The sequence below is a fragment of the Solanum tuberosum genome, unplaced genomic scaffold (assembly GCF_000226075.1).
Source record: "Solanum tuberosum cultivar DM 1-3 516 R44 unplaced genomic scaffold, SolTub_3.0 scf00092, whole genome shotgun sequence".
Lineage (NCBI taxonomy): Eukaryota > Viridiplantae > Streptophyta > Magnoliopsida > Solanales > Solanaceae > Solanum > Solanum tuberosum.
Genome location: NW_006239019.1, coordinates 1,221,400 through 1,238,588, shown reverse-complemented (window position 1 = coordinate 1,238,588; position 17,189 = coordinate 1,221,400). Strand labels below are relative to the sequence as shown.

Genomic DNA, 17,189 nt, shown 5'->3' with positions numbered 1-17,189 from the left:
GTGACGGTCCTGCAATAATTGCAAAACGTGATTGCAAAACTCCGAATGCACGTTCAACATCTTTTCGGCACGATTCTTGTTTCATCGCGAAATATTTCTTTTGTTGGGAATGAGGATCACGAATAGTTTGAGTAATTGTAGACCATTTAGGATATATACCATTAGCTAAGTAATAACCCATATCGTATTATTTTCCTTGAATAACATAATGGGTGGGAGGCACAATACCGCTAGCAAGATTGGAAAATAAATGTGATGACTCTAAAATATTAATATCGTTATTGGTGCCAAGCAAACCAAAATAAGCATGCCATATCCAAAGGTCATAGTCAGCAACAGCTTCAAGAATAATTGTTGGTGATCTGCTACGACCTGCGTATTGCCCAGCCCATGCTGTTGGACAATTTTTCCATTTCCAGTGCATGCAATCTAGACTACCTAACATTTCTGGGAAACCACGCTGCTCACCAATGTGTAGAAGCCTCGCAACATCGTTAGGTGTTGGTGATCTCAAATATCGCTCACCAAAAATCTCTACAGTAGAAACTATTAGTGATCCAAATTCGTGATTACCTGCAACGAGAACAACAATGAATACTTGAAAAAATAAATCGACAATCACAACCGCAGCCACAACCGCTATCACAACCACAATCGCAACAATTCTCGGAATCATATCCTAATTTTTTTCTGAATAGTGCTAAATCTGGAAACGGCCTACCGGATTTCTAAATTTATTGTTGTGATCAATTAATTATTATGTATTGTATTGTATTTTATCTTGTATTTAAATTATTATTTTATGTATTATATTGTATTGTTATCTTGTATTTAAATTATCATATCATGTATTGTATTTTTAAATTAAATTTTTTCATCTTGCCATTTTAATTTTGCGTATTCTTTATAATGAAAATTAATAATAAAATAAAATTTTATTATTCACGAAAATTAGAAAAATATTTAATATACTATTAATTTGAAATTAAAATAATATATATTAAATAATATTTTAAAAAAAAATTATATTACATTTAAAAAAGAATTATGAATATTAGATATTTAATTAATGAAATTATATGTAAAATAATATGTTAATTAGAAAGTAATAGAAATAATAATAAAATAATGAAAAAGTGAAATAGAGAGTGTGAATAGTAGATTCAACTCTCTAAATTTGAAGAATAGAGGGTGATTTGGAGGTGGGTTGGAGTGCTTATTCTCTATTTTACTCACCAAATATAAAGAATGGAGAGTAAAATAGAGGTTGGTTGGAGATGGTCTTATTTCCTATCGATAAATCCTTTCAGAAAAATAATTGGAAAAAAACAAAATATGCATATGCGTAAGAATTCAGTCAATTAGAACAAACAATATGAAACAAAGATGATATAGTATTAAACAAAGTAGAATTCATGATAAATTACACCAAAATAAAATCTTGATACAATAAATCAAATTGATGGAGATCTCAAGGATCTTACTTAAATCTCCAAAGATAAATATTACGAATTATTAATACAAAAGGAACACACGACAATCAAAGCCAATCATTTTAGGAAGCATAAAAGGAAATGGAAAACCCCAAAGGTGGTGGAAAATGATTGAAAATAATGGATTTGACTACTAGTAATAGGTTGGTGGTGGGGGAGATGGTGATGGGGGTGGAGGTGAAGCATAGGTGGCAGGTTCCTCGTACTTCTCAGGTGGCGGCGGTGAAGCATAGGTGACAGGTTCCTTGTACTTCTCAGGTGGAGGCGGTGAGGCATAGGTTGGTGTTTCTTTGTAGTATGGTGGTGGTGGAGGTGAGTAGTATGTAGGTGATTGTTCATAGGTCTTTGGAGGAGGTGGAGAAGATTTATAGGAAGGTGTAGATTCTTGGTAGTATGGTGGAGGTGGAGAATTGTAATAAGTTGGTGGTTGCTCGTAGTATTTTGGTGGAGGTGGAGGTGACTTGTAGTAAACTGGCGACTTGTAATATTTTGTTGGTGAAGGTGACTTGTAGTATTTAGATGGAGTGGGTGATTTGTAATATTTTGTTGGGGATGGTGATTTGTAGTAATAGTGTGTTGATGGAGTAGGTGACTTGTAGTACTTTGCTGGAGATGGGGACTTGTAGTACTTTGCGGGCGATGGGGACTTGTAGTAATACTTAGAAGGAGTGGGTGATTTGTAATAATGCTTTGAAGGAGTTGGGGACTTGTAGTAATACTTTGTTGCAACCGGTGACTTGTAGTAGTGCTTTGAAGGAACACGTGACTTGTAATACTTGGTTACAATGGGTGACTTGTAGTAATGCTTTGAAGGAACATGTGACTTGTAATATTTTGTTGGTGATGGCGATTTGTAATAAGCGTGCTTTGAAGGTGCTGGTGACTTGTAGTAATAATGTGATGGAATAAGGTTTCTTGTAATAAGGAGTGGGCACATGATAGTTGGATGGAGATGGTGATTTGTAATACTTGTTAGAGTTGTGAGAAGGTGAGGGTGAAGTATACTCAGAAGAGTAATCAGCAACAACTGTGCTGGCTACTAAGCAAATTGCCAAAGCAACGGTTAGAAAAGACCATTTCCCCAACTTCCCTAAGCTTTCCATTTTGATTTGTAACAAATTATACTTGGAGAAGTGAAGGATAGAACTAAAGACTTGTGTTGCATAGCTGAATAGGGAGCTCTGATTTTTATAGAGCAAAATGACGCTATTTTCAACATTAATGTAATAGCTTTAGTTGCCCACTTGCCCACTAATCTGAGAGCAAGGTCCAAATAAAAACTTTAATCCGTACTAAGTGGTAGCCATTATCTGCTGACAAATGATAATTCAAATAAAATATTTAAAAAATATAAACAAAGAGGATATATGCACAAGAAAGTAGTTAAAGATAGACTATTTCTTAACAATAAACAGAACAAAGAAATGGGGGCATTTTCTTTGTTGTTTTCTCAATGCCAGAATCTGTAAGTTGACTTATAATCTAGAGTTTGGCATTGGGCATTGTCCCCATCTCAAAATAAAAGCAGAAGAAGAACAATACTGTAATGGCCATCAGCAATGGGGCTCCTATACCAACAAAGTCTATATGAGATCACGTCAAAGTGACCAGAAAAAACAGAAATTTCGAAAATTGTTACAAAATGTTACTATCATAAAGTTCCTATGTGTTAAAAATTAAGAAATGCTATACATATTGGCAGTTCGGTTCAGTTTCAGATCAACTCTTTTCAGATTAATACCACAAGAAACCTAGTTGGATAATATGTCACCTTGCATACAAGTGATCTCAACTCTGAAGAGATTAAACAAAAGAAGGAACAAAGCTTCCAACCAAAATAGATAAGACTTATTTAACTGCTATCTGATAGGTTTGCATCACTTCTGACTCTATAAATTTTTCACATTTCTTGCTCAGATGTGTTTAAAATTAACGACTGAGGCAGTAACTCCTCTCTCGACCAGACAAGAGAAGTAGAGCATAGTGCCATGCCAAACATCTCGCTGAAAAATCACATTCATCTGAAGACATATGGTACATTAAGCAGACGGTGTTCTTTTCAGGACTTCTTCATGGTGCTCATCCTTCAATTCCCTAGTTGTTTAAATTTCCAAAAAGAAAATTGGTTTTACTAATTACACGAAACAAGCTGGGTATACAAAATACAGCAGAAAAATGGATGTGCACATCATATGGTTTCATTCTGTATATATGACTTCCGAACTATTAGATGCTTGTGAATAATGGGATTGAGTACTAAATGAACACTAATGGGCTGGTTGTGTAGGCTTACTATGAGTTTGGTAAACACCAAAGTACTTATAAGTCAAGTATTTGTAAGTTAAATCAATCAAAAGCCATAGTTGGCCATCACCAACTTATGATTTTGCACCTTACACTTTTGCTTCGATAAAATATTTTACTATTTTATCCTTAATATTTTTTTTTCTAATTTTCAAAGTATCTTTCTCAAAACAAAACTCCTAACTTTCTCTTCATTTTGTATCCCATTGTTCTTCCTCTTCTTTACAAGAATACTCCTAAATTATAACATTTTATAAAAAATTTAAGGATATTCTAATCATTCTAACAAAAGAACATTTTTTATTCCAACAATTCTATCCAAACACGTAATTATTCAATTATAAAATCAGTTCCAGTACTTAAAATTTATTAGTTATTTACAATCAATTAATCTAAACGGGCTCTTACATAGGGCTAATTCATGGAGTCTTTATTTATTTTGTAATTCAACCTTTAAAGATCACATTATATCATTTGATTTATTTCCCACTGATAATTCTCTAAGAAAAATAATGGTAAAAAAAGATGCATACCCCTAAATTAAAATTCTCCTAATTCCTTTATTGTTATGTTTATTTTATATGATTTATTTCTCAAAAGCTGATAAGTACAATAACAATCCAAAATACAGTAATAGACACTAAGTCAAACAAGAAAATTTGTTGTGCACGGACATATCTTGCACCTTTCCTCATTCTTTTTTCTTTTGTCTTGTTTACCTTTTGTAATAAATAAGTTATAAACCATAATTGAGAAGAAAATCATCTAGAGACAATAAACTGAGATGCCCCTCAGATATATTAGACAAAGAGAAGATTGTATTGAGCAAAGTATAATTCTTGATGAAATACACAAAAAAAAATAAAAAATCTTGATACAATAAGCCAAACTGATGGAGATCTCAACGATCTTACTTAAATCTCCAAGAATAAATATTACATATTATTAAAACAAAAGAACATACAACAAGCAAAGCCGGTCATATTTGGAAACACAATTTGTTTGGCAAAGGAAGTGAAAATCTTCCGATGAAGGATGAAAGAGAGTTAATAGGTCATGGAGATGATGGGAAATGATTGATGATAATGATTTGAATGTTAGTAGGTTGGTGACGGGGGTGGAGGAGAAGCATAGGTGACGGATTGCTCGTATTTCTCAGGTGGTGGTGGTGAGGCATAGGTTGGTGTTTGCTCGTAGTATGGTGGTGGTGGTGGTGGTGGTGAATAGTATGATGGGGATTGTTCATAGGTCTTTGGAGGAGGTGGTGAATTGTAGGTCGAAGGTGATTGTTCGTAGGATTTTGGAGGAGGTGGAGGAGATTTATAGGAAGGTGTAGATTCTGAGTAGTATGGTGGAGGTGGAGACTTGTAATAAGTTGGTGATTGCTCGTAGTATTTTGGTGGAGGTGGTGGAGATTTGTAAGATAATGGTGATTGTTCATAGTATTTTGGTGGGGGAGGAGGTGAGTTGTAGTAAGAAGGTGATTGCTCATAGTATTTTGGTGGAGGTGGAGGTGACTTGTAGTACGAAGGTGATTTCTCGTAATAAGTTGGTGGTGGTGGAGGAGACTTGTAGTAAACTGGTGACTTGTAATATTTTGTTGGTGAAGGCGACTTGTAGTAATAATGTGTTGATGGAGTTGGCGACTTGTAATACTTTGCGGGTGATGGAGATTTGTAGTAGCTCTTTGATGGAGTTGGGGACTTGTAGTAATACTTTGAAGGAGAGGGTGACTTGTAATAATGATTTGAAGGAGTAGGAGACTTGTAATACTTTGTTGCAACTGGTGAGTTATAGTAGTGCTTTGAAGGAGTTGGGGACTTGTAGTAATACTTTGTTGCAACCGGTGACTTGTAGTAGTGCTTTGAAGGAACATGTGACTTGTAATACTTTGTTACAATGGGTGACTTGTAGTAATGCATTGAAGGAACATGTGACTTGTAATATTTAGCTGGTGATGGCGATTTGTAATAGGTGTGCTTTGAAGGTGCTGGTGTTTTGTAGTAGTAGTGTGATGGATAAGGTTTCTTGTAATAAGGAGTGGGCACATGATAGTTGGATGGAGATGGTGATTTGTAATACTTGTTAGAGTTGTGAGAAGGTGAGGGTGAAGTATACTCATAAGAGTAATCAGCAACTACAGTGCTGGCTATTAAGCAAATTGCCAAAGCAACTGTTAGAAAAGACCATTGTCCCAACTTCCCTAAGCTTTTCATTTTGAACTGGAACCACTATATACTTAGAGAAGGAAGGGACAGAACTAAGACTTGTGTTGCATAGTTGAGTAGGGAGCTCTGGTTTTTATAGAGAAAAAAATAACACCCTTATCAACATTAATGTAATAATAGTTTCTTAATTGCCCACTTGCCCACTAAGCTGAGATCAAGGTCCAAATACAGACTTTTATCAATGCTAAGTGGGAGACATTATCTGCTGACAAATAAAATATCAAAAATAAAAACAAAGAGGATAGATATATTTAACAGAAAGTATTTAAAGATTGACTATTTCTTCACAATACACAGAACAAAGAAATGGAGGCATTTCCTTTGTTGTTTTCTCAATGCCAGAATCTGTAAGTTGACTTATGATGACGTTGCTTCTATCTCAAAAGAAAAGCAAAATTTTGAACAATAATGCAACGACTATCAGCAATGGGCTCTTACACAAACAAAGTCTATATAACATTACATCAAAGTTACCACAAAACACAGAAATTTTCAAAATTGTTAACAAAATGTTTATGAAATAAATTTCCTATAATGTACAAAAAATTAAGAAATGCTATGCATATTGTCAGTTTGGTTCGGTTTCAGATCAACTCTTTTCAGATTAATACCACAAGAAACCTAGTTGGACAATGTCACCTTGAATACAAGAGATCTCAAGAGAATTAACAAAAGAAAGAACAAAACTTCCAGCCAAAATAGATACCGACTTATTTAACTGATAGTTTGAGTGACTTTGATTGCAGAACTTATTTGATTAACGAACAAGCTTGATCTTTCTCAGTTCTGACTCTGTATAAAATTTTCACATTTCTTACTCAGATGTGTTTATAATTAATAAAATGAGGCAGTAAATTCTCTCCCTCTCTCGACCAGATAAAGCCCAGACAAAAAGAAGTAGAGCATAGTGCAATCCCAAGCATCTTACTAAAAAATCACATTCATCAGACGACTAATGGTACATGAAGTAGACGGTTACATTATGTACTTCTCTACATGATTAGAGATACATTGCTTTATAGAACTATGCCCATCGCCACATACAACTGAATGATCATTAGTATTCTAGTCCTGTTTGCTACTTTGGTTAGGGTGTGCCAATAAGATCATAGTTGACAGTGTTAAGACTTTCACCAATAGTCATTGCAGGAGCAGAGCCCATCTCTAATATGGTGAAAATGATTAGAATCTCTAAAGATTATCTCTCTTCTCTCCACTGCTGATTTAAACTTCATTGCATTTATGGCAATCTCCACATACTCTAACATTTGTTTGGATGTGCTAATGGGCTGGTTGTGTAGACTTAAGAAGCGCTTCGTAAACACCAAAATACTTATAAGTTTAAATCAGTCAAAAGCCATAAGTTGTCATCCCCATTTGTGATTTTTCACCTTATAAAGACTTTTGGTTTGACCTAGTATTTTACTTATTTTTTCTAATTTTCAAAGTATCTTTCCCAAAACAAAATTCCTAACTTCCTCTTCATCTTGTATCTGTCGTTTCTTATAAGAATAGTTTTAAATTATAATATTTTTAAGGATATTCTAGTCATTGTAACAAAAGAACAACTTATCAACATTTTTTATTTCAACAATAATATCCAAACATATAACTATTTATTGATTTCAGCACTTTAAAATGTTTTCGGCACTTAAAACTTTATCAGTTATTTACAATCAACTCATCCACACGAGTTCTTACATAGGGATAATTCATGGTGGAGTCTTCATTTATTTTGTAATTCAACCCTGTTAAGATCAACAACATTATATCAATTGATTTATTTCCACTGATAATTCTCTTTTTAAGAAAAATAATGGGAAAAAAATATGCATGCGCCTAGATTAAAATTTTCCTAATTACTTTATTTTTTTGTTTATTGGTTATTTAATATAATTTATTTCTCAAAAGCTGATAATTACAATCCAAAATACAGCCATAGCCACTAAGTCAAAGAAGAAAATAGGCTGTCAATGAACATATTTTCCACCTTTCGTCATTCTTTTTCTTTTGTCTTGTTAAATTTTTTTAGTAAATAAGTAATAAACCATAATTGAGAAGAAAATCCTCTAGAGACAATGCTCTGAGATGCCCTCTCAGAAATATTAAACAAAGAGAAGATAATACTGAGCAAAGTAGAATTCTTGATGAATTACACAAGAATAGAATCTTGATACAATAAGCCAAACTAATGGAGATCTCAAGGATCTTTCTTAAATCTCAAATGATAAATATTACAAATTACTAAAACAAAAAAACATACAACAAGCGAAGTCGATCTTTTTTGGAAACATAAAATTTCGGCAAAGGAAATGGAAATATTCCAATAGAGGATGAAAGAGAGTTAATAGGTCATAGAGATGGTGAGAAATGATTGAAGAGAATGATTTGAATGTTACTAGTAGGTTGGCGGTGGGGGAGATGGTGATGGGGGTGGAGGTGAAGCATAGGTGACAGATGGCTCGTATTTCTCAGGTGGGGGTGGTGAGGCATAGGTTGGTGTTTGCTTGTAGTATGGTGGGGGTGGGGGTGAATAGTATGATGGTGATTGTTCATAGGTCTTTGGTGGAGGTGGTGATGTGTAGGTTGCAGGTGATTGCTCATAGGATTTTGGAGGAGGTGGAGGAGATTTATAAGAAGGTGTTGATTCTTGGTAATATGGTGGAGGTGGAGAGCTATAATAAGTTGGTGATTGCTCGTAGTATTTTGGTGGAGGTGGTGGAGATTTGTAAGATGATGGTGATTGTTCATAGTATTTTGGTGGGGGTGGAGGTGACTTGTAGTACTTAGGTGATTGCTCATAGTATTTTGGTGGAGGTGGAGGTGACTTGTAGTACGAAGGTGATTTCTCGTAAGGTGGTGGGGTAGACTTGTAATAAACTGGTGACTTGTAATATTTTGTTGGTGAAGGAGACTTGTAGTATTTAAATGGAGTGGGTGATTTGTAATATTTTGTTAGGGATGGTGACTTGTAGTAATAGCGTGTAGACGGAGTAGGCGACTTGTAGTACTTTGTTGGTGAGGGAGACTTATAATACTTTGTGGGTGATGGGGACTTGTAGTACTTAGCAGGCGCTGGGGATTTGTAGTACTTTACGGGCGATGGGGACTTGTAGTAATGCTCTGAAGGAGTGGGTGACTTGTAAAAATGCTTTGAAGGAGCAGGCGATTTGTAGTAATGCTTTGAAGGAACATGTGACTTGTAATATTTTGTTGGAAAGTGTGATTTGTAATATTTTGCTGGTGATGGTGACTTGTACTAAGTGTGCCTTAAAGGTGCTAGTGATTTGTAGTAATAATGTGATGGATACGGTTTCTTGTAATAAGGAGTGGGTACATGATAGTTCGATGGAGATGGTGATTTGTAGTACTTGTTAGAGTTGTGAAAAGGTGAGGGAGAAGTATACCCATAAGAGTAATCAGCAACAACAGTGCAGGCTACTAAGCAAATTGCCAAAGCAACTGTTAGAAAAGACCATTTCCCCAACTTCCCTAAGTTTTCCATTTTGATTTGGAACAAACTGTACCCAGAGAAGTGAAGGATAAATTAAGGACTTGTGTTGCATAATTGAGTAGGGAACTCTGGTTTTTATAGAGCAAAGTGACACCCTTCTCAGCACTAATGTAACAGCAGCTAAGTTGTCCACTTGCCCACTAAGCTGAGAGCAAGGTCCTAATAAAGACCTGATCAATACTAAGTGGGAGGCATTATCTGCTGACGAATGATAATTAAAATAAAAAAAAAGAGGATCTATATACCAGAAAGTAGTTAACAATAAACGGGGGCTTTTTCTTTGTTGTTTTCTCAATGCCAGAATCTGTAGGTTGACTTTATAATCTAGGGTTTGACATTGCCCCTATCTCAAAATAAAAGCAGAAGAAACAAAAATTCAACGGCTATCAGCACTGAGCTCCTATCTATATAAGATCATGTTAAAGCTACCAGAAAGCACAGATTTTGAAAATTGTTACAATATGTTTATGTTATAAATTTCCAATGTGTTAAAATTTAAGAAATGCCATACATATTGTCAGTTTGATTTGGTTTCAGATTAACTCTTCTCAGATCAATACAACAAGAAACCTATTTGGATAATATGTCACCTCGAGTACAAGAGATTAAACAAATGAAGGAACAAAACTTCCAACCAAAATAAAGACCGACTTATTTTACTGTTATCTGATAAGGTTTAAGTGACTTTGATTGTATTTATTTGGGTAACTAACTAGCTTGATCTTTTACACTTCGACTTGTAAAATGAAACTTCCACATTTTTTGCTCAGATGTGTTTAAAATTAACAAATGAGGCAGTAACTCCTATACCTCTCTCAAGACCAGATAAAAACCAGACAAGAGAAGTAGAGCATAGTGCAAGGCCAAACATCTAGCTGAAAAATCACATTCATCAGATGATTTATGGTGCATGAAGTAGAGGGTGTTCTTTACACAACTTCTTCAATGATGCTCCCCATGATCATCCTTCTTGGAGAAAAAGCAAATTCCCATGGTCTCTTTTAGAATTAGCATATGAATTGCTTATTCGAAAAAAGCATTAGTAGTCTGTACTTATACCTTAGCATTATATTTTTTTCTTTTTTCATGAACAAAGACGAGATTAGAAGTAATCACATCAGGTAGAATTTGCACACAGATAGAGGACAAAAAAGAAAAGAAAAAATGGTATGGGATAGTAAAAGAAGATGGTTTGATCATGTCCTACTCCTACGTGGACACCAAATGCAGGGGTACACAACATGAAAACTGAATATGTTAAGGGGAATAAGGTAGACCAAAAATCATATGGAGGAAAGTTGCCTTAAAGGATCTACAATCTCTTGGATTTCATACGAACTTAGTATTGAACACAACACAAGCCTAATATCCATATAGGTGTGTGCAGTGAAGCCACTTAACTGAGGCGAAGTGAAAAAACTATTTCGCACTTACATAACACAACTTGGTACACTTACATTAGGCCGGTGTTTGATGTGAGTCTTCTTAGTTTGGAGAGGGATTACATGATAGAGTAGGGATAAGTACATAATTTAAGAATCTTTATTGGTGGAGAACCCTTAATTTTATCTAAAAGATCAAATCAAACAGTATTACAACAACAACATACCCAATGTAATCCCGTCTGGGGAACGTGGTGTGTACGCACCCTTAACCGTACCTTGAGACAAAGTAAAGAGGTTGTTTCCCGTAGACCATCGGCTCAAGTAAAAGATAACACAAATCAAGTATGTAAAGCAAATACAGTAGCGTAGAAGTCATACCCAAAACAATGGAGAAGAGAACTGTAGCAACAACATAAGGAAACAAGACAACACTTGACTATTCACTAACCTTACCTAATCCTCAACTTACATATCTTACTATCTAGGGGGTCATGTCCTCAGTAAGATACAGATGTGTCACCTCTCCTAATACTTCTTCGACCTACCTATACCTCTCCTCATAACCACCATAGTCAATCTCTCACGCCTCCTCACTGGGACATCCGTGCATCTTCTATGAGGACTCATATAAGTATTGAAATGAAAAAAAATAAAAAAATACTATAGGGACAGAAATGGTGAATGGGGACTCATATAGCTGACCCTAACTAGTTGACATTGAAGCGTAATAGTTGTTGCTGATAAAGAAAAGGCCACGTAACCTAAATCCAGGATCAATGTATGCCACAGTCCTCGAAGTCCGAAGAGCACTTACACTGAACATAAACAATGCCAACTAAGGGAGACTATTGGCAGGGGAATGGAACCTAGGCATTTCAAGCAAAATACTTATCCTTACCAAATTGAGAATATACCAACGGAAAATGTATAAGTATTAGAATCCTCGACAATCCAAAATACTTAAAGCAGTTACCTTTACCCCTATAACAGCTTGATAACAAATCTGTACAGTCATATATCAACACTACTGTGCAAATGCAGGGGGAAAGACAGATAAAATAAGCTCGAAACCAAACGAATGATTGAAATAGCTCAGAAAATTGTCAAAAGAGCAGAAAAGGCAAGGGAAAGAACCTACAAGTAGACAGAAACATAGGAGTAATAAGGAAGGAGCCATTGACGCAGCAAGCGAGGGAGCATAGACCAGCGGCGACCGGCGACCGGCGACGGAAACATCAACCGGCGGGAGAAGTTGAAATAGCACCGGTAATTGTAGTGTCCATTTTAAAATAATATTGAAAAACAATTTTCATATTTAGAAGGTAAAATGCAACATTTTTTATTCTTTATCGTATATATTATAGTAAGTACGAGTAGTATACTTTAATGTATAAGAGTATCCTTATGATTTCAATTATTTTAGTTACCTAACTTTATATATCTCATTTATTTTGTAGTATCGATTTCAATATTGAAAGATATTACGAAATAATTTTCAAATTTATAAGGTAAAAACAAGTATTTTATATTATTTATTCCTATATTATACTAGTCGTAAGCTTTGTGGTAAATTACTATTTGTTCTTTGTTTGAGATTATTCGAATTTATATTTATTAATAAACATACTTATTTATTATGAGAAATAAAAAAGAAAATGGAAATACAGTTACAATTATTATTATTTTTATGAAAAGTGAAGATTATTGTGTTACATAGCGTTAATTCCTGGTGTATTTATTCATTTTATAATTTCACCTTTTCAGATCAATGCTATGTCTTATGGCTTATTTCCCATCGATAAATCCTTTCAGAAAAATAATTGGTAAAAACAAAATATGCATATGCGTAAGAATTCAGTCAATTAGAACAAACAATATTAAACAAAAGTAGAATTCATGATAAATTACACCAAAATAAAATCTTGATACAATAAATCAAATTGATGGAGATCTCAAGGATCTTACTTAAATCTCCAAAGATAAATATTACAAAGTTATTAATACAAAAGGAACACACAACAATCAAAGCCGGTCATTTAGGAAGCATAAAAGGAAATTGAAAATCCCAAAGGTGGTGGAAAATGATTGAAAATAATGGATTTGACTACTAGTAATAGGTTGGTGGTGGGGGAGATGGTGATGGGGGTGGAGGTGAAGAATAGGTGGCAGGTTCCTCGTACTTCTCAGGTGGTGGTGGTGAAGCATAGGTGACAGGTTCCTCGTACTTCTCAGGTGGTGGCGGTGAGGCATAGGTTGGTGTTTCTATGTAGTACGGTGGTGGTGGAGGTGAGTAGTATGTAGGTGATTGTTCATAGGTCTTTGGAGGAGGTGGAGAAGATTTATAGGAAGGTGTAGATTCTTGGTAGTATGGTGGAGGTGGAGAATTGTAATAAGTTGGCGGTTGCTCGTAGTATTTTGGTGGAGGTGGAGGTGACTTGTAGTAAACTGGCGACTTGTAATATTTTGTTGGTGAAGGTGACTTGTAGTATTTAGATGGAGTGGGTGATTTGTAATTTTTTGTTGGGGATGGTGATTTGTAGTAGTAGTGTGTTGATGGAGTAGGCGACTTGTAGTACTTTGCTGGCGATGGGGACTTGTAGTACTTTGCAGGCGATGGGGACTTGTAGTCATACTTAGAAGGAGCGGGTGATTTGTAATAATGCTTTGAAGGAGTTGGGGACTTGTAGTAATACTTTGTTGCAACCGGTGACTTGTAGTAGTGCTTTGAAGGAACATGTGACTTGTAATACTTGGTTACAATGGGTGACTTGTAGTAGTAATGCTTTGAAGGAACATGTGACTTGTAATATTTAGCTGGTGATGGCGATTTGTAATAGGTGTGCTTTGAAGGTGCTGGTGATTTGTAGTAGTAGTGTGATGGATAAGGTTTCTTGTAATAAGGAGTGGGCACATGATAGTTGGATGGAGATGGTGATTTGTAGTACTTGTTAGAGTTGTGGGAAGGTGAGGGTGAAGTATACTCATAAGAGTAATCAGCAACAACAGTGCTGGCTATTAAGCAAATTGCCAAAGCAACTGTTAGAAAAGACCATTGTCCCAACTTCCCTAAGCTTTTCATTTCGAACTGGAACCGCTATATACTTAGAGAAGGAAAGGACAGAACTAAGACTTGGTTGCATAGTTGAGTAAGGAGCTCTCGTTTTTATAGAGAAAATAATTACACCCTTCTCAACATTATTAATAATAGCTTCTTAATTTCCCACTTGCCCACTAAGCTGAGAGCAAGGTCCAAATAGAGACTTTTATCAGTACTAAGTGGGAGGCATTATTTGATGACAAATAATAATTTATATGAAATACAAAGTAGTCAAGGACTGATTATTTCTCAATAATGCACAGAACAAAGAAATGTTCCTTGTTTTCTCAGTGCCAAAATCTGTAAGTTGACATATGATCAAGTGTTCGACATTGCCCGTATCTCAAAAGAAGAATATATATGCAACAGCTATCAGCAGCAATGGGCTTCAATACAAACAAAGCCTATATAAGATCATCATCCATGACAAAGCTACCAGAAAAACACAGATATTTCGAAAAGTTAAAACACAATGCTTATGTAATTAATGACAACATACATAACTAATGGTACTAATGGACAAAATGCCAATTCGTATGGTCTCTTTAAAAATTAGCATATGAATTGCTTATTCGAAGAAAAAAGAAAGATACCTTCGGATTAGACAAGATTAGAAGTAATCACATCAGGTAGAATTTACACCCAGATAGAGGGGGAAAAAGAAAAGCAAAAAGGGCATGGGATAGTAAAAGAAGATGGTTTGATCATGTCCTACTCCTAAGTGGACACCAAATGCAGGGGTACACAACATGAAAACTGAATATGTTAAGAGGAATAAGGTAGACCAAAAATCATATGGAGGAAAGTTGCCTTAAAGGATCTACAATCTCTTGGAATTCATACGAACTTAGTACTGAACATAACACGAGCCTAATATCCATATAGGTGCGTGCACTGAAGCAAACAACTTGGTAGACTTATGTTAGGCAGGTGTTTGACATGAGTTTGAAGAGGGATTACATGACACAGTAGGGATAAGTATAAAATTTAAAGAATCCTCATTGGTTGACAACCCTTAATTCTATCTAAAACATCAAATTATTAGTGTTATGTAGCCTTAATCCTACCTTGAGAAAAAAAAATTATCCTCACCAAATTGAGAATCTACCAACAAAAAATCAATGTATAAGTATTAGAATCCTCAACAACCTAAAATACTTGAAGCAGTTACCTTTACCCATATAGCAGCACGATAACAAATCTGTACTGTCATATATCAACGCTATTGTGCAAATGCAGATGGAAAAGACAGAAACAAGCTTGAAACCAAACAAATGATTATAATAAGGGTCTTCACGGTTTGGATAAAAATCAATCCAAACCAATTAAATAAACCTATTTTATTTGGATTTGGTTTTAGATTTTAAAAATTCATAGTATTTGGTCTAGTTATGCCTTAGTTCGAAAAGAACCATGAAATAACTGAACCGAATTGAAAAATTATATACATATATTTTATTAGGGAAAAGGGACGGATTTACCCCCGAACTTTAATAAATGGTATGTATATGCCCTTCGTTATACTTTGCGTCCACATAAGCCCCTGCCGTCCAATTATAGGTACACATATACCCCTCTCACTAACGGACCCCTATTTTTTTACACATGTCTTAATCCTAGTGAACTACCCGTTTGACCACTTTTTTTAACCCATAACCCAACTATCCGCCCCATAACCCAATACCCACCCAATTTCCTCTAAAATGAATCATAATTAAAATACCCAAATTAATACTATGGGATGCGCGGGGACCAATAAGATTAATTTGGGTATTTTAATTATGATTCATTTTAGAGGAAATTGGGTGGGTATTGGGTTATGGGGCATATAGTTAAGTTATGGGTTAAAAAAAGGGGTCAAACGGGTAGTTCAATAGGATTAAGACGCGTGTAAAAAATTAGGGATCCGTTAGTGAGAGGGGTATATGTGTACCTATAATTGGACGGCAGGGGCTTATGTGGACGCAAAGTATAACGGAGGGCATATACGTACCATTTATTAAAGTTCGGGGGTAAATCCGTCCCTTTTCCCATTTTATTATAATACATACATAGTAGTATATTATTTTTATAAATAATTTTAAAGATTTTATATTTGTTTTCATCAAAATTTATTTATAATTTACTTATGAAAGCAAACATGTCCAAGGTGAGAACATTTATCTTTTGGTTTCATATATATGATTGTCTATGACAATTTTTTATGGGACTGGAAATGTCACGGTCTATTCCTTCTAGAACAAAATAGTGAATTTTGAATTTTATTCATAGTAAATTCAATGATCGAAAGTTCTATAATGTCACTCATTCATAACTAATAACAACTATGGTTTCATATAGTATATGATTGTATATGACAATTTTTTATGGGACTGAAAATGTCATGGTCTATTCCTTCCAATACAACATAGTGAATTTTGAATTTTATTCATAGTAAATTCAGTGATCGAAATCCGTGAACGTAAGGATGACAATGGGGCAGGGTGAATGCGGGCGGGACGGGTTTAAGGTGATGTGGGGCGGGTTGAAGTGGTTTTTTTAAAACTAATGCGGGACGGAATAGATTGCGGGTATATGTGATTTTATGTGGGTTTAAACTTAATTCTAATTCTTATTACATGTTATAAAAGTGATAGAGCATTATTTATTAAAATAATTTATTTAAAGCTACTAAAATATTCAAGATAGTAAATGAAAATGGTTCAATAAAAAATAATTTAATTTCTTACGTGTTTCCCAATTGACCTCTAAAAAATAAAATTTTAAGTCATTTCCTATTAAATTAATACAACTTAATGAAAAGATGAATTTATTTTTATGAATTTTAATTTTAGTATCAAACTTAATCCTATTAAATTAATACAACTTAATGAAAATATGAATATTTTTTTTAATATCAAACTTAATTAGAAAAAAAATTTTACAAAATTATGCGGGCAGATTCATGCGGAGTGGGTCTATGCATGGTGGAGCAGGTTGAGTTGAAAATAAAAACTTTATGCAGGGCGAGGTGGGGCAGATTAAAAAATTTACGGGTTAAGCTCAACCAGCCCCGCCCCACCCCATTGTCATCCCTACGTGAACCCCTAATTATAATAATTAAAAGAGCAACTTTCACATATAGGAAACATAAAATTCATATTTGTATGCTATAACAAAATTTGCATA

The 17,189-nt window shown here is 34.7% G+C and overlaps 2 protein-coding genes and 1 pseudogene across 2 annotated transcripts; all 3 read right to left on the bottom strand.

Annotated features, from left to right (window-relative positions):
- Window positions 1–187: 187 nt before the first annotated feature.
- On the bottom strand, window positions 188–676 carry LOC107060698 (uncharacterized). Its single transcript, XM_015308884.1, has one exon. It carries the CDS (start codon window positions 674–676, stop codon window positions 188–190), a length of 489 nt encoding a protein of 162 aa, XP_015164370.1.
- A 793-nt stretch (window positions 677–1,469) lies between these two features.
- On the bottom strand, window positions 1,470–9,644 carry LOC102590873 (extensin-2-like; annotated as a pseudogene).
- Window positions 9,645–12,967: 3,323 nt separating this feature from the next.
- On the bottom strand, window positions 12,968–14,003 carry LOC107060697 (extensin-2-like). The gene has a single exon (XM_015308883.1). It carries the CDS (start codon window positions 14,001–14,003, stop codon window positions 13,032–13,034), a length of 972 nt encoding a protein of 323 aa, XP_015164369.1. The 3' UTR covers window positions 12,968–13,031.
- Window positions 14,004–17,189: the final 3,186 nt, after the last annotated feature.